Source organism: Dipodomys merriami, unplaced genomic scaffold, assembly GCF_024711535.1.
Source record: "Dipodomys merriami isolate MVZ:Mamm:240054 unplaced genomic scaffold, mDipMer1.0.p SCAF_9, whole genome shotgun sequence".
NCBI classification, from domain to species: domain Eukaryota; kingdom Metazoa; phylum Chordata; class Mammalia; order Rodentia; family Heteromyidae; genus Dipodomys; species Dipodomys merriami.
In genome coordinates, this window is record NW_027206512.1 from 63,211,707 (window position 1) to 63,233,611 (window position 21,905).

General features: G+C 60.1%; 2 protein-coding genes across 8 annotated transcripts in view; one reads left to right on the forward strand and one right to left on the reverse strand.

Annotated features, from left to right (window-relative positions):
* Positions 1 to 20,025, forward strand: part of Evc (EvC ciliary complex subunit 1) — a 32,593-nt gene extending 12,568 nt beyond the window's left edge. For 3 of the 5 annotated variants that reach the window (XM_070012952.1, XM_070012949.1, XM_070012954.1), the window contains 15 exons: positions 350 to 487; positions 1,872 to 2,030; positions 4,982 to 5,198; positions 5,675 to 5,823; positions 6,705 to 6,803; positions 7,725 to 7,937; positions 8,573 to 8,682; positions 9,931 to 10,141; positions 11,128 to 11,334; positions 14,021 to 14,165; positions 16,109 to 16,217; positions 16,753 to 16,879; positions 17,883 to 17,976; positions 18,512 to 18,623; positions 19,004 to 20,025. In XM_070012952.1, coding sequence (XP_069869053.1) covers positions 350 to 487; positions 1,872 to 2,030; positions 4,982 to 5,198; positions 5,675 to 5,823; positions 6,705 to 6,803; positions 7,725 to 7,937; positions 8,573 to 8,682; positions 9,931 to 10,141; positions 11,128 to 11,334; positions 14,021 to 14,165; positions 16,109 to 16,217; positions 16,753 to 16,879; positions 17,883 to 17,976; positions 18,512 to 18,623; positions 19,004 to 19,085 — 2,172 coding nt within the window. In that variant the 3' untranslated portion in view covers positions 19,086 to 20,025. The remainder of the gene's footprint in view (positions 1 to 349; positions 488 to 1,871; positions 2,031 to 4,981; positions 5,199 to 5,674; positions 5,824 to 6,704; positions 6,804 to 7,724; positions 7,938 to 8,572; positions 8,683 to 9,930; positions 10,142 to 11,127; positions 11,335 to 14,020; positions 14,166 to 16,108; positions 16,218 to 16,752; positions 16,880 to 17,882; positions 17,977 to 18,511; positions 18,624 to 19,003) is intronic. The other 2 variants (XM_070012950.1, XM_070012951.1) reach the window with 2 other exon arrangements.
* Positions 20,026 to 20,646: 621 nt separating this feature from the next.
* Crmp1 (collapsin response mediator protein 1) overlaps positions 20,647 to 21,905 on the reverse strand; it is a 41,154-nt gene continuing 39,895 nt past the window's right edge. For all 3 annotated transcript variants that reach the window (XM_070012362.1, XM_070012363.1, XM_070012364.1), the window contains exon 14: positions 20,647 to 21,658. In XM_070012362.1, the coding sequence (XP_069868463.1) occupies positions 21,567 to 21,658 (92 nt within the window). In that variant the 3' untranslated portion in view covers positions 20,647 to 21,566. The remainder of the gene's footprint in view (positions 21,659 to 21,905) is intronic.

Below are 21,905 nucleotides of genomic sequence, written 5' to 3' on the forward strand. Positions count from 1 at the left end.
CAGCCTCCTGAGTAGCTAGGATGACAGGCGTAAGCCGCCGCCACCACCAGTTTCACTTTTAATTTCTTTTGAAAGTATACCTATACTGTTTTGGCAGAGGGGATCTATGTTTAATAAGGAAAATAGGATTTTAACATTAAGCTTTAAGCAGGACAATCCTTGCAGCTTTAATTATTGTTAGGAACCAGTTAGTCATATAAAGTGTTTTTCATTTAAAGTACTTGTTCAAAGGGCACTTCAACTAATAATAGTTTTTTATAAAGAAACAGCTGTCTTTTTCTAAAATTTAAGGTACAGTTGAGTTTTTCATTGTTTGCTTCCTTATGTGTGCATGGTCTTTTGTTTTTAGGATTTGGAGGAATTAGAAAAGGGACTTCAGGTCAGCCTGCTGCACACGGGAATGCTGGGTGCTGGGGACTCGGTCTACATCACCCTGGCGGACGTGGAGAAGGAGGAGAGCGAGCGCTCTGAACAGCTCCTGGACAACGTGCGTGCTGGGCTCCTGGCCCCTCCCCAAGAAGGAGCTGGTTCTTGGGCGGGGTTAATGGGATCCCATCATGCCCCGAGCAAGCTTGGGATCCAGAGCCTGAAGGTTAACAGACAGAAAGTGTAGTTGCAGGCTAGGATTCCCAGAGGACTTTTTCCCCCATTTAAACTTTAGATTGCTTTAAAAAGAAAAATGGTTTCTGCTGGTCCTGGGGCTTGCTCTCAGGGCCTGGGCCTGTCCCTGAGCTGCTTCTGCTCAAAAATAGTGCTCTATCACTTGAGCCACAGCCCTACTTCTTCTTCTTCTTCTTTTTTTTTTTTTTTTTTTTTTTTTTGGTGGATAATTGGAGAGAAGAGTCACAGGGACTTTCCTGCCCGGGCTAGCTTTGAACCACAATCCTCAGATCTCAGCTTCCCCAGGCTACTCAAGATTAGGATTAGAACGAACAGGCGTAGTCCTGGCCCACAAATGATGTGAACCAAGTGACAGTTTCTGAAGTGAAAAGGAACATCTCCCCTAGAGGCCCGAGGGCCGCCGGCCTGAGTGTGCGGCCGAGCGTCCCCAGGTCCAGGTCCTGCGCATCTTCATGAGAAGCAGCGTGTGTTCATAGCCGTGCAGACTGCGTAGTGACGGGAGGGCCTCACCAGAGCTAGGAAATGGGGCGTCCGAGGGGCCAAGGGGGCAGCCGAGGGGATGTGGGAGCGTGAAGCCGCGGTTCTCGTGAGAGGAAGGCCGGGCCTCGGCTCACCGCGGCAGCTGGGAGGGTCCGGAGGACTGTGGAGATGCTGCTTCAGAGCAGAGTCAGATGCTGCAGGGCGTGGTGGAGAGGCGCGCTGGGTAAAACGTCCCGGGTGCAGGGTGTGGCTGTGCCTGGCTGTGGGTGAGCAGCGGTGGGGCCGGGGAAGGCTGTGGGCTGAGAGGGCAGAGACAGGCAGAGAGTGGGCTGTGTTCACCTCCTGTCAAGAAGGAAGGTGGCTCCATGGTAGAGCGCCTGCCTCGCATGCATGAGGCCCTGGGTTCAATTCCTCAGCACCACTTAAGCAGAAAAAAAAGCCAGAAGTGGCGCTGTGGCTCAAGTGGTAGAGCACTAGCCTTGAGCTGAAGAGCTGAGGGACAGCGCCCAGGCCCAGAGTTCAGGCCCCACAACCAAATAAAAGAGGTCAGGTTCCAGGGTGCTCTGCACAGTTTTCTGGAAAGCCCTCTCTAAACTGATGCCACCACAGAGCGTGGTCGGGCCCAAGATAAACTGGCTGGAGCTGCAGCTGCAGGGTGGTTCAGAAACGGTTCGCATTAGGAAGTGGATCTCAAATCTCAAGTGCACGCGGTGTCGTTTGCTTTAATGAGCGTTCTCCTCCGTCCCTTGCCTCTCGTGTTCATTTCACAGATGGAAGCTTTTTGGAAACAGATGGAAGACATCCAGCACTTTCTTGTGGACCAGTTGAAATGCTCCGGCTCCAAGGCGCGGCAGCTCCTGGCCTCCCTGAGGGAGAGGATGATGACGGCTGAAGGCTTGCTGCGGGACGCCCAGGACCTGCAGGCTCTGGTAAGGCGGGCGGGCGGGAGAGATGGGGGCGTCCTGAGGCCCAGGGTATCAAGACAATCAGGTCACACTCTTCATGTTGTGGATAGGGGTACAGTGCCCCCCAGAAAGCAGTGAATCTGTCATCCACGCATGGGTGGAGGCGCTGGCCCAGAGGGTTCTCAAAGCTGTGCACTGTCATGGGGGGAGCTCTAGAAAGTTCTGATGAGGTGTTGGTGGGCCTCCACCCGGAGGTCAGGCTCAAGCAGGCGGGGATGCAGCCTGGATGCTGGAGGCTGTTTTGCTCACAGCGATGGTGAGCAGTGCAGGCGCTGTCCCCTGCCACAGAGAGAGGATTGGTTGGCTCCTCCCACTGCCCTGGGCGTCCCCTGGGGAGATTTTAAAAGGTACCTGTGCCCAGGCACACAGCCCCGCCCTGATTCTGAACTGCCCGCTCCAGTCCTGCTCTCAATGGAGGCCTATAGAATCATTTCGTATGTGAAGGCCCAGACACGTATGCCTTTGGTAGGCTTGACAGCTGCCCTGGGCCTTCTGCCTGTAGCGGTGATTTTATATGACCCACACACGATGTTAGCACTACACAAATGGCCCGTGCCTGGCTTGTAAAACTTTGCAGATGGTTCTGATGGGAGCCACAGATGCATCTCTCTGGTGGACAGAAATCCACTTGTGTAACCTTGGGTGTGGGCTCAGCTCAGCTGCTTGGAGCCGGGTGATTCTTAATACCCACAAGTTGCCACAAATGGGCCTGGTAGGTGCTGTAATTCTCCACATTCTTGATAAACCCTGGGGACTGCAGATTCTCCAGGCAGAGGTTCTGGTCTGGACAAGTGGATCTAGAATGATCTAGAATGTATCCAGTAGTATCAGTACCACCCAGGAAAATCCCCAAGATGGGGCCCGAACCCATCAGATCCCATGTCTTCAAACCTAAAGAAAGAGGATGCTGAGAGATGTGGGAATCACTCCTGACGGTTATGGAGCACTGCCCTGGCTCTTAGTCAGTATGCTTGGCATAGGCTCTTAACCCTCATCACCTCTGACCTTCAGGTCAGGTGAGGAAACCCAGGCCCAGCGGCTCTGGTTAGGAACTTGGAAGATACTCACCTGTACTCAGGTGAGATGGCTCCTCGGCCCCTGCACGTCTTTGACCTTCCATCCTTTCCCGGAACCTTCCAGAGCCCTGACAGCCACACCTGTTCTGAGCACCCGTAGGACCAGCATGGCCTTCCCACCATCTTCCTGGTCCTCTGCTTATCCTCTTGCGCCCTCTAGCGGCGGGCGGCTGTCGGGGCTGTAGAACCGGAGGGAGCCAGGCAGGGGCCCACAGCTGTGCGCTCCGGTGGGACTTCCCTGGGGCACTGTCCATCCTCCCCGTTCCCTGCGGCTGGAGCGGAGGCCACACAGCTCAGCAGCAGGGAGGCCCATGGCTGGGCCGGCAACCGCGGTGCAGCCCAGGGCTGCTTCAAGGGCTCTGGAGATTGGACCTTGAGACAAGAGCTTAGGGACAGTGGGGCACAGAGGCCCAGGGACACAGGAACCAGGACTTGGGGGCAAAGCCCAGGAGGGGCTAGGGGTGACAGAGCCCTGTGGGACAAAGTCCCTACATCAGCTGTGCAGACAAGGGGCCAAGAGGACGGGGACAGCAGGAGTGGCAGTGGCCTGGGACAGAGACAGCGGGGGGGGGGGGGGAGGCGGGGGAGGGGTGCAGAACTGAGATGAGAGCCCCCCCAGAGGCATTCAGATAATCCCCAGGGAGCTCTGCGCTCCACGGCATCGGGGACCTGTGCCTGTGCCCACCTCCGGTCAGCCTGTCCCGCAGCCCCTCACCTGGTCAGCCTGTCCCGCAGCCCCTCACCCGGTCAGCCTGTCCTGCAGCCTCTCACCCCCCCCCCTGCCCATGAGGTCGAGAGGCCATGGAGACATGAGATCTCAACTCCCAGTAGAGGGTGTCACTGTTTTCAGTACTGGGGGATTTAAACTGGAGACCTTGCGTTTGCTAGGCAGGTGCTCTACCACTTGAGTCATGGCTCTAGCTCCTTTTTGCTGGTCCTGGGGCTTGAACTCCACCTGGGCACTGTCCCTTTGTGTCTTTTGCTCAAGGTGAACGTAATACCACTTGAGCCACAGCATCACTTCTGGCTTTTTTGTCTTTTTGGGTAGTTTACTGGAGATAAGAGTCTCAAGGAGTTTCCTGCCCAGGCTGGCTTCAGACCGTGATCCTCAGATCTCAGCCTCCTGAGTAGCTAGGATGACAGGCGTGAGCCACCAGTGCCCTACTCTCCAGCTTCTTTTCGTTTTGTTTTTGAGGTAGAATCTTGTGTTTTACCCAGAGCAGCCTGTGCTGTGACCTCCTGGGGGGTAGGGGGCTTCTTCGTGTCACTGGGGATGCAGGGCCTAGCCTTGGGGCTTCCTAGTATTCGGGATAACAGGCGTGTGCAGCCATTAGTTGAAATGAAGTCTGTGAACTTTTATGCTCACCTCCTGAGTAGCTAGGATTACAGACTTGAACCACCACACCCAGCCTGGGAGTCACTATTCATCCCATTTTCACTCTTGGAAAAAAAGAATCTCTGACATCCCAGGCCTCGGATTCGCTGGGATGGGAAGAGCTGCGACGACCATTGTTGCTCTTGTGTGTTTTCCAGGACTGTGGTGGCCTGGGGGAGGGGCGACGGAGGAGGGGGCAAGCACCTCTCGGTCACGTGCTTCCTGGGCTCCTGTCCCTAAGAGCAGCCTTCCAGGGAGCCCACAGGGGTGCCGAGCACACGGGCTACACCATCCCGCGGGGGGGGGGGGGGGGAGGCGGTGTTTCTTGTTCCTGACCAGCTGGATAACAGGCACGGAGGCTCGGGCTCCTGGGCTGCGCTCCAAGCGTGGTGTTGGAGCCCAGGGTCTCCCTGAGCCACATGGTCTGTTGATGACCCCAGGCCATGGTTCTGTCTTTCCCTCAGGACATTCTGGAGAGAACGATGGGGCGGGCATACATGGCAAAAATGATGGAGTTCCTGAGGCTGCAGGTCCAGGAGGAGACCAGATGCCGGCTGGCGGCCATCTCCCGTGGCCTGGAGCTGCTGACCGCCCAGGGGAAGCTGTCCGCGGGGCAGAAGGAGGAGCTGCTGACTCAGCAGCACAAGGCCTTCTGGGAGGAGGCCGGGCGCTTCAGCAGGGGTGAGCTTGCCCTCCCTGGGCCCCAGGCAGAGGGGGGGAGGGGGAGGACCACAGGTGACATGGCGTCACAGGCCAGGACACGGGGTCTTGAGTAGCCAGCCTTCTCCAGGTCAGGATGACTCCAGGGAGCCAGGCTCACCCGGAATTCTGAGGGGACAGAGGAGCAAGGACAGTCCCTGCCGTGCCTAGCCATGAGCCCCCAGCCCCGCGCCCTGCCCACGTGGCACGGCCCTGCCCAGCTGTAGGGCGGTCAAGGGAGAGGCAGGGTCGTCGCAGACAGGGGAGTCACACCTGTCCCCGGGCCCACCCCAAAGGGGGCGGGGCTCCAGTCTGAGAAGGCCCCGCGGCGGGAGCTGGAGAGGAGACAGGCCGCTGGCGTCAGCTGCCCGCGCAGCGCCGGCTTCCTCGCCGGGGCACAGCAGGCGCCGTCGGGTCTGCTAGAGTGGCTTCTGCCCTTTGGCTCTTTCCAATCCCAGAGTTCATCCAGCGAGGCAAAGACCTGGCCCAGGCGGCCCAGGCTCGGCAGGCAGAGGAGACGGCAAGACTCACGCAGGCCCAGGAGGACGAACAGAGAAGCTTCCTGGCCAGTGCCCAGCCGACCTCAGACCCAAAGGCGTTCCTCAAGGTGACCGGGCGCCTACTCCACCCCAGGCCATGGGTGCCGTCAAAACTGACTCCCGCCTTCCCATTGCAGCTGAGGTCCCCACCCAAGCCCGCCTGCCTCTTCTGGGAGCCAGTGCTGACTGGACTTCTGAGGCGGGGAAATCCTAGAGCATAGCGGAGTGCTGTGGCCCCAGGGAAGAGTCATGGGGAGGAAGGGGGGAACATGTCCCTGGTGTCAGGGACAGACCAGCCCTCACCTCACGCCCAGCGCCCAGCCCTTCAAAGAGTACCTGCAGTCCAGGGAGGTGGTGCAGCCAGTGAGTGTCCTGGGCCTTTAGTGGGAGAACAGGGCCCCCTGTGGGTGTGGGTGCCTTGCCAGCGCTTAGGGTCTATTCCTGGGTTCTTTGGGTGCAATGTCCAAAGTCCCAGGTGTGTCCCAAAGCCTGGCACTGGTCCTCTTGGCTCTTTGTGGTCTAGCGCCCCTAGTGGAAGGTCGTAGAGTGGCAACCAGGCAGAGGTCACCACACCCTTTGCTGCCCCGGAGGGAGGCCAGAGCATCGTGGAGGGTCTGGGTACTCTCAGGTCCCTGGTCCACTCCCTGGCCCGCGGTGACCCTGCTGCCCCTCAGCTGGGTCTTCCCAGGCCTGGGTGGGGTCTACAGCCATCTAAGTCAGCGGTGGAGGACTGGTGTCGGGGCCAGGACAGGGAGGCCAAGGCTGGCTGGTGGACCTGTGTGTAACGAAGAAAACCACCTATCCTGCTGCCAGCTTCTGGCTGCAGAAGCCACGGGACGGTTCTGTGCCTCAGTTTCCTCACATACAGGCTAGGGTGACATCTGCACGCGTGAGCAGCCAGGGTGGAGTGGGCTGCGTCTCTCCTGACCCGGTGTCTGTTCTACCGCAGGCGTTTCACGAGGTCCTGGAGAGGCAGCGGCTGAGGCTCAGCGACCTGCAGGAGGAAGAGGACGTCAGGGCCACGGAGGCCATGACTGAGCTCTGCCAGGTACGGGGCCCCCGCTGGGCCCGGAGGCAGGCCTGGCCCCCTGCACCACATCTTAGCTGCAGGTCGCTTCTGTCCATGTGGAAACTGTCAGGTCGGTGTATCCTGTGCCCTTCCAGTCTTACAGATGGCTCGGGGCAGGGGGTGCAGGGGAGCACACCAGGCCTCCCAGGGCCAGAGCCACTGGAGTGCGGGTGGTGAGCAGGCCACAGGCCTGCCCGTGGCCGTGTGCAGAGCTGCGTGAAAGGGACAGATGGGGACACACAGCGCCTTTTGGCACGGGTTACTTTTAAGGTGAGGCCTCCCTTGGTCCCTGGGCCACGCTGGCTGTGGTCTTCCCGTGCCGCTGAGGGAGGCAGGTGCACCGCGCACTGCTGCGGGGCTTCTCCCACGGCTGGGTGACAGGCGTGCACCATTGCATACAGCCTTCGGGTGAGACAGAATCTAGTGAACGTTCTTTTTGGCCTGGGCTGGCCTTCAAACACGATCCTCCTGATCTCTGCCTCCCAAGTAACTAGGATTACAGGTTTGTGCCACCTCACTCATCCATTTTTCATAATTTAAAGCAGCACATTTTAAGAAAGGGCCTGGGGTGAGGATGCAGGCAACACGATGTTGGGACAGGAGAATAGCAGGGTAGAGCCAGGAGGGCCTGAAGCCTCACTGAGTAATCCCACCAGGATGGGATGTGTTTGCACACGTGTGTGCAGTGCCAGCATGTGCACCTGTGTCTCCATGTGTGTCTGTGTGCATGCTTTGTATCTGTATGTGTGCGCAGGTCAGTGTGTGCTAGCTCATCTGTGTGTGCGCACCTTGTCACTGGAGAGGCCTGTCCCGGCATCTCGTGTGGCGGGAGGGCAGCGGGAAGCCCGGGCCGTGCAGGGTGGGCGGTGACGGGAAGAAGCCACGTGGCTCTCGCTGCAGGAGCTGTACCACGGCACCATGCAAGTCTTCGGGCGGTTTGTGGACGCGCTGTTCCTGCAGACCCTCCCGGAGGTGAGCGGCCTCCCCCGGGCAGAGTGCGAGGCCCTCCAGCAGCAGGTGCGGGAGCAGGCGGCGCGGCAGCTGGGGCAGTCCGACCGACTCCGCCGCCGGCAGTGGGACGTCCTGCGGGGCCTCCTGGAGCAGGACCGGCAGGTGGGGCGCCTCGAGCTGGCCGGGGCCGGGGTGCTGGGAATCTGGGGGGAACCACGGGCCCCATGGAGTGTTGAGATCCCCAGTGCCTCTCCTGGACACCTCCCCCACGTTGTCACTGTCCCAGGGAGAGCCTGGGCCGGGGCGGAGGCAGGGCCAGGACAGCAGTCCAGTGTGCCTCACCCTGAGTCAGGAGAGGCCTCAGAATGGCTGGGGCGACATCTGTCCTGGTGATACAGGACCGCGGGGGAGGGGGCCCCACAGGGAGCAGAAGAGATTGTAACAGAACCAGTTTTTGTTTGCCAGTCCTGGGGCTTGAACTCAAGGCCTGGCTCTGTCCTTGAACCTCTCTGTGCTCAAGGCTAGTGTCTACCATTTGAGCCACAGCACCACTTCCAGTTTTTTCTGTGTATGTGGTACTGAGGAATCGAACCCAGGGCTTCATGCATGCTAGGCGAGCACTCTACCATCAAGCCACATTCCCAGCCCCAGGGAGAAGGTCTCTTCACCAAGAAGGAAAAATGGCACTCACAGAGCAGGCTGGAGAGAACCGCTGCAGGCTGCGCATGTGCCTGCGTCCCTCTCCCGCTGCAGCCTAAGCATGCGTCCACGGCCTCTGTCCCTCTGTCCCGGAGCAGGTGTGGCTGGAGGAGTGCGCGCTGTCCACCGTGCTGCAGGCCCAGCTGCAGGACCACCACGAGAGCACCATCCACGAGGTCCTCCGGCGGCTGGGCGGCCTGTCTGAAGAGTGAGTACCTCATCCCACAGGGAGGAGCTCCGCCCCGTGTGGTGCTCACACTCACCAGCCCGGTGTCCTCAGGAGGTGCCTGGTCCTGCCTCCCTGCAGACCTCACCTACGACAGTTCATCCATTCTCTCCTGTATAAAATGGAGCTGATGACACCTACTCGGTGGACTTGTGTTTCTGGGAAATGTGTGTATGCACACGTGTGTCCGTGTGTGTGTGGGTGTACACGTGTGTGTATTCATTTGTATGTGCATGCATGCCTGTTCACATGCCAGGCCTGGGGCTTGAACTCAGGACCTGGGCACTGTCCATGAACATTTTTGCTTAAGGCTGATGCGCTACTACTTGAGCCACAGCTCCACTTTCAGCTTTTTGCTGGTTAATCGAGAAGAGTCTCATAGACTTTCCTGCCCAGGCTGGCTTTGATTCACGATCCTTAGATGTCAGTCTGCTCAGGCATGAGGCACTAGCACTGGCTCCTCTGTTGAGCTCTGTGTGTCAGTTATTGTGTGCCGAGTTCTAGAACTTTCATTCTTTTGCAGTGTTTCCAGTCATCTGGTGAAATTCCTCATCTTTTCATTTAACTCCTTCAACATGTACACGTATGATCTTAAAAGTTTTTGATTATTCCAGTCCCTGGTACCTTGTGGCTATTTTTTTGTTGCCTCTTTTTTCACTTTACTGATGGTGATGTCCTTGTATCTGTCTGTGTGTCTGGCTGTTTTTATTGACTGTGCGGGATGCCACTGATGAAGAGTTGTAGCGATAGTGTACAACTTTGACGGATGTGGTCCTCCAGTCAGAGTTTATTTTGCTTCCAGCAGGAATGCAGGTTGTGATTAACTCCAGCCACTTGGGAGTGATTTGGGGAGGGCCGATTCCTTATTGCTAGGCCGGAGCCTTGGCCAACTCTCCCCATCTCGGTATCCTGACTACACAGCTCTGTGCAGCCCTCAGCCTTAAGCAAACCGTTTATGTGATGAAACCAGGCGTGGTCCCCTCTGGTTGAGCCAGGGTTTCTCTGCATCACTCACTGCGATGGAAACTCAGGAAGAGCTGGCAATTCTAGTTGGGGATGTATTTGTTCTGCAAGTTACACCTGCAGTTCACGTGGCTGCCCACTGCAGGCGCTGCGTCTGTGCATCTGAACTTGGGCGGGTGTAGCGGGGTGTCACCCAGGCTCTTTGGGGGTGTCTTCCTAGCTCAGTGCAGCGCTGACCCCAGGCCCCTTCCCGCTGACCCCCCCCAGGTCGACACAGAGCATCCTGCAGAGCCACGAGCTGCTGCTGCACTCGGCCCTCCGGCGGCTGGCTCTCCGCAGCTGCGCAGTCGCCACCCTGACGCAGATGAGGCTGTCCGGGAAGAAGAGGCTCCTCCAGGAGCTGCGGGAGCAGCTGGCACTGGAGCAGGGCCTGTCCCAGTGTCTAGACGAGCAGCAGTGGCAGCTGCTCAAAGCCCTGGTAAGGGGTCCACCCACCTATCCCGGCAGGAGTGCCCGCAGCGGGTCTGGCTCCGGCCAAGGTGCTCACAGCCTGTCCGGCTCTGTGGGGCTGTGCGGCCTTTCGGGCTGCGGCGCAAACCACGCAGGCTGTGCTCAGGGCCACCCGGCTTTGAGCTAATGAGCTCTTCAAAGGCCCCGTCTCTAAGCAGTCACGGGGGAAAGTCCTGGGGCTTCAGTGTGTGGATTACGGGGAGACATGACATAGCCCATAACAAATGGGGACCACAGCAGCCCCCATGGGGGTGCACTGTGTAGAAGGGTGTCAATCTGGTGTAGGTGACATACTAAGAAGCATGACAGGAAGTGGAAGGCAAGCTATCGGGACATGGCAGAAAGGCCCTGCTTTCTCTGATGGCTTCACGGGGGGGGGGGGGGGGCGGGGGGGGATGAGAGGTCGAGTGGGATTTGAACCCATGTGGTCTGGGCCTGTGTCTCATACTTGGAGCCCAGGGCCAGGGGAGCAGCGGTGGCTTCTCATGCCCCCGGGGAGACCCGGCTCGCAGTCTCCTAGCTTTGCCCAGGACCCTGCCCAAGCTCTCCAGCTCCGCCTCCCCTCGCGTTCTACCCCGGGGCCTGTGTCCCTGCCACAGCTTCTGCCGTGTCCCCAGACGGCTCCCAGGTGCAGAGCTGACCTTGAAATCTGGCTCCACTGTGAGTCCTTCAGAAAGTTACTCAAATGCTCTGAGCCTGTATGACCTCATTGATGCTGGGGTTCAAGCCTCGTAGGCCCCACTTTGTGAGCACGGATGGCACTAAGCACACAGTAGGTGCTTAAGACATGTATTTGGGAGGGGGGCGAACAACAGACACCTCAGCTCCTCCCCTGCAGTACTGCTCCTGTTGCCAGACATGCCCAGAGGCCCCGCCCCCCCCCACTTTTCCCTCCCCCCCCAGCCTGGGCTGGCCGGAGCCGCCCTCACTGGGCAGTGTGGCCTTCCACTGCAGGAGGCCCGTGTGCTGGAGGAGGCCACCAGGCTGGAGGACGAGGCCCAGCAGACCCGGCTGCGGCTCCAGCAGCAGCTGCTGACCGAGGCGCAGGAGGCCGGGCAGCTCCTGCAGCAGCACATGCAGCGGGCCATTGGGCAGGCACTGCTGACACATGCGCGGAACGCGGCCAGCAGGAGTCGGGCCAGGGCCAGGGCCGACTGCAAGGTATGTGCACGGACGTGTCCTCCGGGGTGGGCGGGAGGGAGGGAGGGAGGCAGGGACGGATCACCTGGTCCCCAGAGCCGGTGGGGCCCTTCAGGGCCTGTGAGACGGACTCGCCGTGGGTGTCCCAGCCGGCCGCCAGCCTCCGTGGGTCGGCCCTCAGCACACGGCCGCACGTGGCCACGTGCACACCTCCTGTTGGCTGGTGATTCATCACTGTGGTGATGTGGCACGGCGTTGGGTCCAGGGTCACCTGCCCCCTCACAGCCCCTGAGGGAGCGCCTCCCTCCACCCTCTGCACAGATGGGTAAACCGAGCCTTCTGATGCCTGGAGCCAGGTCTTCTGTGCAGCACCCACTGGGGCAGTGCCCAGCCCTAGGGCAGCGAGGCCCACCCCACCCCACGACAGAACTGGAGGAGCAGCCCACGAGGCTGGCACTCCTGGCTGCCTTACAGTCCTGTGGCCAGCAGGCAGCCTGGCGCTCGGGGCCTTTCAGTGCATCCTTGCCTTTAAGTAAACTGAGTCACCTTGCTCATCTGCTCATCTGCACAGCTGAGGCAGGGCACAAGCCTCCTCCTAAATGTCTGACATGTATCTCGGGCCACGCAGTCCCAGGGCCAGGCCTGGTTGGTGACTTGGGAAGGTCTCCTCTGTTCCAGAAATCCCCCCGATCCCACCTGATGTAAATGCTCACAGCAAGAACTCACCAGAGAGAAGCCCCGTGGGTGTAGGCAGTGTAGGAAGACCTCCGTGGCCTCCCCTGACCTCTGGTGACCTTCAAAGGCAGGACAAACACACACATAGAGACACCTAGAAGGGACAAGCGTGTGTGGGAAAGCCTTCGCTCAACCAGACCACCTTGCATATGAAAGAACTCACGCTGGACTGAACAGCTATGGACGCAAGCAATGTGGCCAGAGGGTAGGCCATCTGTCTAGCAATCAGAGACCCTGAACTCCAGCTCCATTACTATTCAAAAGGGTAAAACCTATGGACTATATATTTCTAATTTTTACCCTGATTTTTTTTTTTGTGGATTCACTTCTAGTTTTCTGGTGGTTCATTAGAGATAAGTCTCATGGATGTTCCTGCCCTGGCTGGCTTTGAACCACAATCCTCAGATCTCAGCCTCCTGAGTAGTTAGGATGACAGGCGTGAGCCACCAGCACCTGACTCCATGAAAGAAATCTTAAAGCTTGGTGGACCGTGCTGAGAGTCAGCCTTTGTGGGAAGCTGAGGCAGATGGCTACTGCCCATAACTTGACAATCAGCAAGAGTCTGTTTCAAGCAATAGCTCAATAACTGAATCAAAGTGCAAAATGATGCTCATTGCACGAAGGATGATGTATTACACCTCTGAGGCTTCGAGCAGGGGTTGGAGAGTGAATGTTCTCCAGCCACCACACACACAGGCTCTGCCAAGAGCGGCCATATTGTGGCCTCTTATCGTGTGGCCTGGACACCACATGTGAGTGTGGACAGGTGGGCAGCGTGGTGCCCTCATGCAGCCCAGCCAGGAGTCCAGAGGGAGGGAAGAGCAGGAGGAAGAAGGCCTAACACCGGACATTTGCTGAAAGAGATACAAGATGGGCTGTAGGAAAGATGGGAGCCCCATAGCAATGTTTTGGGGTGTGTGTGTCTCCCAGTACTGGAGACAGAACTCAAGAGGCTTGCACTCCTATTAGCTTTTTTGCTCAAGGCTGGTGCTCTACCACATGAGCCGCAGCTCCACCTCTGAATTTTTGCAGGTTAGTTAGAGGTAAGAGTCTCTCAGAGTTTTCTGCCTGGACTGGCTTCGAACTGTGATCCTCAGAGTTTAGCCCCAAGTAGCTAGGATTACAGGCAGGTACCAGTTGCCCAGCACAAACATATTAATTGATGAGACACCACACCAGCCAATCAGAAACAGGATGCCACCAAGGCTGTGGTCAAGGAAGAGGGCTGTGCAGTGGACATACCCACTTGGGCGATGGACTGCTGAGAAGAGGAAGGACTTCCTGTCCCTGGCAGGGCAAAGGGGAGCTGCTGGCGGGAGTGTGGGGTGGAGTCTGGAGCCCTCCCTGAGGCACAGGGGGAGGATCTGCTGAGATGGCCTGAGGACGCACAGCACCGTTACTGCAGCTCGGCCGCCTGGCGAGGAAGGAAGTTCTTCAGCTCTCAGCGTGGGATACCGAGAGGCCCAGACCGAGGCCTCCACTGGCCCGTCACCTGAGCGCCACCTGTGCAGGGGCGCAGCTGCCCTGGTCCTGACCCCGTGTCACCTGTGCAGGGGCGCAGCCGCCCTGGTCCTGACCCCGTGTCACCTGTGCAGGGGCGCAGCCGCCCTGGTCCTGACCCCGTGTCACCTGTGCAGGGGCGCAGCCGCCCTGGTCCTGACCCCGTGTCACCTGTGCAGGGGCGCAGCCGCCCTCGTCCTGACCCCGTGTCACGTGGGCAGGGGCGCAGCCGCCCTGGTCCTGACCCCGTGTCACGTGGGCGGGGGCGCAGCCGGCCTCGTCCCGACCCGTGTCACGTGGGCGGGGGCGCAGCCGCCCTGGTCCTGACCCCGTGTCACGTGGGCGGGGGCGCAGCCGGCCTCGTCCTGACCCGTGTCACGAGGGCGGGGGCGCAGCTGCATCGCAAGGGCGGGGCGCGGCGGCCCCTCACCTGGCCGGGTGGCCTCACCTGGACTCCGGTCGTCCTCCGCAGAGCGCGCTGGCCGAGGCGGTGGCGGAGAGCGTCTACGTGACCGGCGCCGGCGTCGGCCGCCTGGTGCAGGCGCACGAGCAGCGGATCCGGAGGGTCGTGCGGGACCACGAGGAGGGCGTGCTGCAGCGCCTCAAGACCCTGCAAGGTACTGCGCCTGCGCAGAGCGGGGGGGGGGGTGGGGGGGTGCGCCTGCGCAGAGCGGGGGGTGGGGGGTGCGCCTGCGCAGAGGTGCGCGGGGGGGGGGGGGTCGGTGCGCCTGCGCTAATGCGGGGTCCTGCTGTGGGGGTTCGGTGCGCCTGCGCAGAGCCAGGTTCCAGCCGCAGGCATCAGTGCGCATGCGCGTGTGCAGGCAGGTTCACCTTGGAGAACCTAGTTTGCCTGTTTATTCACCCGCTCTTCCGGGCAAGAAGGGTTTTTGTACGTGGTACGAGGCACGTACCAGACCACACGCACACAGCACGACGGGACTCGGGGGAGACCAGCAGCGGGCCGACAGGGGAGGGTCAGGAAAGGTCATCATCTGAGACCAGGGCCAGCAGGCGACTGCCTGACCCCAGGACAGGTATCCAGTGCCCTGGGGAGGGGAGCACGCATGCCGGTGTCCTCGTTCTTGTGCACGTTCACACCTATGTTCACAGCCATATCTACACACACCCATGACCACAGCCTTGTCTATACACACCCATGAACACAGCCACATCTACACACACCCATGAACACAGCCACGGCTACACACACCCATGAACACAGCCACGGCTACACACACCCATGAACACAGCCACATCTACAGACACCCATGAACACAGCCTTATCTATACACACCCATGAACACAGCCATATCTACACATACCCATGAACACAGCCACAGCTACACACACCCATGAACACAGCCACAGCTACACACACCCATGTTCACAGCCTTGTCTACACACACCCATGATCACAGCCACGGCTACACACACCCATGATCACAGCCACGGCTACACACACCCATGAACACAGCCACATCTACACACACCCATGATCACAGCCTTGTCTACACACACCCATGAACACAGCCACATCTACACACACCCATGATCACAGCCATATCTACACACACCCATGATCACAGCCACGGCTACACACACCCATGATCACAGCCACGGCTACACACATCCATGATCACAGCCACGGCTACACACACCCATGATCACAGCCACGGCTACACACACCCATGACCACAGCCTTGTCTATACACACCCATGAACACAGCCACATCTACACACACCCATGATCACAGCCACGTCTACACACACCCATGAACACACACAGCCTTGTCTACACACACCCATGATCACAGCCACGGCTACACACACCCATGACCACACACAGCCTTGTCTATACACACCCATGACCACAGCCTTGTCTACACACACCCATGACCAAACAGCCTTGTCTACACACACCCATGATCACAGCCACGGCTACACACACCCATGACCAAACAGCCTTGTCTACACACACCCATGACCACACACAGCCTTGTCTACACACACCCATGATCACAGCCTTGTCTACACACACCCATGACCAAACACAGCCTTGTCTGCACACACCCATGACCAAACACAGCCTTGTCTACACACACCCAGGACCACGTCCATGAACACAGCCTTGTCTACACATACCCAGGAACACAGCCTTATCTATAGTACACACCCATGACCATGTCCACAGCCATGAACACAGCCTTGCTTACATATACCCATGAACACAGCCTTGTCTACTCATACCCATGACCACACTCACACCCATGCCCACATCCACTTCCACGCCCATGTCCACATCCACATTCACAGCCATGTCCATGTCCACACCAGTGCCCCATCCACACCCATGCACTGGCCGCACCCATGCCCATGTCCATGCCAGCACTTGCCGCCTCTCCGTGCCCTGCATCTCTGTGCGGGCCCCCTTCCTCCCAGGCCACGTGTCTTGGGGAGGCCCGAGTCCCCCTGCCGCCTGCACGGTGTCCCCGCCCCGCCCCAGGCTGACGGCCATTCTCCCACATAAACCGTGACTGCCCTGCTTCTCGGGTCCACGCAGGTGCGCGGCTAGACGGTTACGAGCTGCGGAAGCAGGACGCGGGCGCGCCCCAGGCGGGGAGCTGTGGGGCAGGTGGCGCCCCTGGGGTCTCCCAGACCGTGCAGCAGAGGTAAGCCTCCGCGCCGGGGGCCCTTCTGGGAGCCGATCCTGAACGCTGGGCGGGAGGCGGGTGGGGCAGAGGTGGAGACGGGGTGGATGGGTTTGGATGGTCTATCTGCTGAGCTCCAGAGTGGCTAGGGAAGGGAAAGCGAGTAAGAGAGAGGACAGAGCCCAGGGACAGCACCAGGGCTTGAGTTCAAGCCCAGTGCGCGCACACACACACGCACACACACACACACACACCACACCACACGATACCACTGTGTGCGCAGACACTGCTGCTGAGTCTCCACATAGCCCACTTCTCAGCCTACCCCTCCCCCACTTCCCTGCCCCACGGAAGGTTCGCTGAGCTCCCCCGCCCGCCTGCCATGTTTCAGGGTGGGGCAGCCTCGGGCCGGGCTCGGCTGTGCCCTGTGCACACGCGGCTGCGGTACCCTGCAGTGTGGCCGCAGTCCTCTGAGTGTTCAGCGTGTCCCACCAGCACTCCCCTCCACCCAGCAAGCCCAGGCCCTGGGCCCCCAGCCGTCCCCTCCCCCCTCCAGGATGCTGAGGCGGCAGAAGGCGTTCCTGGCCCAGTTCACGGTGTCCCCGCACAGCCGCCTGGACGCGCAGAGGCGCAAGGCCAGCGCCCTGGACCTTCTGGAAGCCCAGCTGGAGACCCAGCTGCAGGTGCCGCCGTAGCTACCCGGGTGGAAACAGAGGGCGTACTCGTGTTCACGGCCCCCGGGAGGGCCCTGTGTGCCTCCCCGACCCGCAGCCCTGCACTCCCCTGTCCCTGCGAGCTCCTCGGGCTGCGTGTCCGTTGATGCCGCAGCAGCTGCGCCCTTCCCAGAGGCCTGGGGTGTCAGGGCTGTCCTCGCTGGTGGGATCGAGCCTGGCACCTCACCTGCAGCACACAGGAGACTCGGATCTCCTCTGTGTGAGAGCGGATGATGTGGGCAGGCACCGTAGTGCAGGTCTGTAATCCCAGCCATTCAGAAGGTAGAAGTTGGAGGATCCCTGTTCAAGACTAGGCTGAGCGAAGTCAGGGTGAGACTGGATCTGAAAAACAAGCCGTGGAGCAAAAGGGCTGGGGTGTGGGTCGGTTCACAGAGCACTTGCCTAGCAGGCTCCCGAAGCCCTGAGCTCAACCCCTGGCCCTGAGAAAGCCAAACTATGGCTCTAATACAGAGTGGCTTCCCCAGAACAAAAGATGACTCCAGAACAGGTGTGAGAGAGCAGGGTGTTATCCTTCACCTTTGACCTTTGACCCTGTGGGGGTGGCACCACACTGTGGTGGCCTTCGGCACTCCCTGTCTGCAGGTTGATTGCAGACAAGTTGCTGAACTGACCAGCAACCAATGGGAAGTTACAGGTGGGGAAACTGAGGCTTGTAGAGGTGACATTACGCCCCCCCCATCCCACAGTAGGAAGTCTGGGACCCCAGGCCTGTCTGGATAGACTAATAAACGGCAGCCACGTGTTCAGCCCTGTGGAAGTAGGAGGGCCCTGGTCTGGGCCGGGGGCCAGGCCTCCTGCTCAGTTTCTCACGTGTAGACAGGGCTGTTGGCCAGTGAGGGGACCACGGTTCCCCGGCAGCTGCTTTCCCCTGTGCCTCCTGACAGCGTCCACCGAGCCCTGGAGGGGCTCACGGGATGCGAACCCGCAGTTGATCCTGTCATTCACTCACCAGGAAGCAGAGCAGATCTTCACCTCCGAGCTGGCGGCCTTGGCCCGCGTGCCCCTGGCTGAGCACAGGCCGCTCAACAGTAAGCGCGGGGTGCCAGGTGAGTCTCGGCCCGGGTGCCGCAGCGGGAGGCGCTCTGCACGGAGCGCCACAGGTTCGAACCCCAGGCCCACTTCTAACGAGCCGTGTGGCCTTAGGGATTGTCCTGAGCCTCTCTGGGCTGCCCTGCGCTGCCCTTTGGGGAGGTGGGCAGGCTCAGGCAGGACGCTGGGCCCCGGCTCCGCGGCTCTCACCCCAGTTGTAGTCCTGTGTCTGCGGAGACGGGCGGTGTGTCCTCCTCCTCTGCCGGTGGCCCGGTCACTGCACAGGGGCCCCCGCTGGCAGAAGGGAATGATGGGGGATGGGCAGGAGGGCGAGGAGGGGCTGCAGATCTTTGAAGCTGAGATGGATGGTGTCTGGGCTCTGCCTCAGTTTCCCAGGGTCCTGTGTGTTGCTGCCTCAGACACACAGAGACTCCTGACCCGCGAGCGCGTCCTCCCGGGGCCTGTGTCCTCCTCGGTGAGGGGGGCAGAGTCGCAGTGAGGCTGAGCCATTGCCTCAACTCAGCCATGCCCGCACCCGCCTGTCGTCCCCAGAGAAGCCGGGGAGGACCAAAAGGAGGAAGACCCCGCCCCAGGAGAGAGGGGACCCGGGGCCGCCCAGCGATGGAGGCCCCGCCTCGGGGGACCGCGCCTCAGCTTCACTCAGGTACAAGGACCCCCCCCCCCACATACACACACCAACTCCTGACCCACACCGTGCCCACCTCGGGCAGGAGACGGACTCCCGCACCACCAGCTGCTTGCAGCCTGGATGGGCGGTGCACCGCGCGGTCTCCGCAGGGGCCGCGTGGCTGTCCCAGTCCGAGTCCCATCAGTAACCCGAGGGTTATTGGCTGTGGTCTCCTCGCTGGGGGCCGGCGGGTCCTCGGTGCCTCCCGCCCCGGTGCCCGCCCGTCCCCTCCCAGCAGAGGGACATGGGCGTTTGCTTCATGACCTTGTTCTGGTGTCCTGTTGCTGCCGGGTCACCCCACGGCCTCCACGGCCCAGCTCTAACCCCTGCCTTTCTTTCTTCTATGTCTTATGCAGCACAAGGCCGGGTCTGCAAGAAGGCGAAGCAGGGGCCAGGGAGGACGCAGGGAAGTTGTTGAAGAAGAGAAGCAACCTGTAGCTCAAGGCCCGGGCCGCGCCCGTCTGCCGTGCGCAGCGCCCCTTGTGGCGGCCTGCGGAGCTGCTCCCGGAGGCGGCCGGTGGTGCCGGGGACTGGGAACGGAGTCAGCAGCCAGCTGCCAGGGACCGGTGCTGGGGCTACCGGGTGCTGCTTCCCCAGGTCTCGTCCTTCCTCCTGAGTGTCCCTTCCCTGGCCCACCCGTGCCCCTGCTGCCAGACCTCGCTGTCCCCAGCTGGAGGTCTCTGGAAACGGCCCTGAGCCCTCTGCTCTTCGCTCCCGGCGGGGATGTGGCACCGCTGGGGTCTCCCCTCACAGGTGCCCCCCCCGTGCCCTGGCACCCGTGTCACAGTGCTCCCAGCACGGCCGGCCTGCCAGCACTCAGACCCCATTGGGTGACCTGAGTCCTCTCCCCAGGGGACTTGGGGACACAACACCCAGCCTTTGGGTGTCCCTGGGGACCAGAGCCTTTCCCATGGCCCCAGCCCTACCCCAGAGCCGGCCCAGAGAGCCTTTCCTGATGGAGGATGCGAACATCTAGAAGCTTCCACAGCAGCCCCATGCGGCCCAGCTAAGGCAGGCTTTCCCTGCAGGGGCCCACACCAGGGCCCTCGGCCCCAGCACTGTCACGAGGGAGATGCATGGCTGGTTTGGGATGTAAAACCGCCCACAACGAGATGGGAGTATCTTTTGCATCAGACCCAATAGAGCCAGGGGACAGGGACGGGGAGACAGCGTGAGAGCCGTGCGTGGTACAGACTGGCAGCTCGGAGCTCAGGGTGTGTGGCGGTGTGGACGCCTCACCAGCGACACCGTGCCCTCCCTGTGGCTCAGGGACTAGGTTCAAAGGGCACATGATTCCGTGACCCCTGAAGGCTCCTGGAACCCACCCGTGATCGGGGATGACAGATCACCACACACTCCTGAATAAACCCGTTACTTTGGCGTCACCTCGTGTGGTCCTAGCTACTCTGCATCACAAGGCACTCTGCTTTGCTCAGCAGTGTTGCTCCATCCTGCCCAAGGCCAGGTCTCTGCCATTACCCAGTGCCCATGGGGCATCTTCCACGGACCGCAGTGAGCCTGTGCCCTTTCCAGGCAAAGCCAGAAGCCCAATGCAACGTCAAGTAGACACTGCCAGCACTCTCGCAAAACCTCCTTGTGGGCCTGCAGGGCTATGTCCCAGGGCTGGCCCTCAGCGCCCTCTGTGGGCCACTTGGAGCATTTCACATGTCTGTGGCCTCCCATGGAAGTCCGGCTTTATACAGAACTCTGGGAACATGGCCTGTGTGGAGGTCCCTGCGTGGTGGCCTGAGCCCTCTGTGGGTGGCGGGTGTGGTGTAAATGTACAACATGTCCTCCCCCCAGCCACCAGGATTGGCCAGGTCACCCAATACTAGCCTCTCTCCCAAAAACCCACTGGCATCCCCCCTTCATCTTGCCCCCTGTGGGTCTCTGAGTCTGGCCTTGACCTTCCTGGGCTCAGGAGCCTGCCTCTGGTCTTCTGGCCGGGTTGTCGCAGGCTGGGGAAGCGTTTGGCCTTCCCGATGAAAGCACAGTCAGGTGAGCGGGCAGTTTCTTTTTTATTTTTTTCACAAGCTTTTGAGTTCAGAAATAAGAGCCACAAACAAATCAGTCATTAAGTAAAAATGGGGTGATTACAAAGGCGAACTGTACAAAACGTTAAAAACCTGGCTGTCCTCCTCGGAGGGGCCAGGACTCCGGTGGCCTGCAGCAGCCGTCAGCCCACCGTCCACAGCCCTAAGTGGGGATGGAAGGAGACCCCCTTTCTGTGTGGGTCTAGGACACACACACACACAACACGGGAAAGACATCATGGTGAAGTTTCTAGTGCCACAGAGCCCGGGTGTCTGACCCAGGACGCAGATGGCGGCCGTCTGCGGCCCCGTCCAGCGCCTCCCTGCCCTCCTGAGTACTCCCAGCTGGCAGTGGGGAGGGGTGCGGTGGAGGGGGCCTCTTTCTAGTGAAGATGGAGTGGGGCGGGCGGGGTAAACATGGGACTGCTAGTGTGGAAACGGTCCCCAGGGGCTTGAGGTGTTGGCATCGTGTCTTGGCCGTGGGCAGTGTCCTCGGACGCGCGCGGACTCACACACATAACTTAGGGGCATGCATCTCGTACTCTATAACACCTACGGTGCCAAGGAACCACCGCTCAGAGGATCATGGAGCCACTGGAGGCAGAGGTGGAGGGACAGGAAGGACGGTGTGAAACCCGTGGTTCACAGGGGAATGGAGACACCATGCTCTGAGGTGGAGTTGGCGTGAGCACACACAACGGGCAAAGGACTTCCAAGCAAACACACCACACTAGTACCACTTCTTCCTAAGCAGAAAAGGAGGGGGCATCATTCAACCCCCCTCCCCCATCAGTACCAACTAAAACCGTGGCTTTCAAAAACACAGGAAAAAGGAATGGACATTATTCCCAGAATCCTTCACTCAGTGCATCCGTTCAACCCATGGTCAACCGAGGCTGGTGATGTTGGAGCGGCCACCAGGGGGCGCCACGATGCGATGGCCGGTGCGCCTGGGGTTGTTGTCATCTATCTGGGCACCTGGAGGAGAAGATGCTGCTGCTCATTTGTGGATGTGGTGCCGGCACCATCCTCCAATGCCCACAATGCATCTTCCTCACCATGGTTCCCGGGTTCACCCAGAAAGCCTGCCTGCCCCCCCAGGGACCCCCACTTTCCAGTGTCCCTCAGCCCACGGGGTCTGCTTCCTGCAGCTTTGTGCATAACTTGGCGTTCTCTGTGTGTGTGTGTGTGTGTGTGTGTGTGTGTGTGTGTGTGTCTGTGTGTG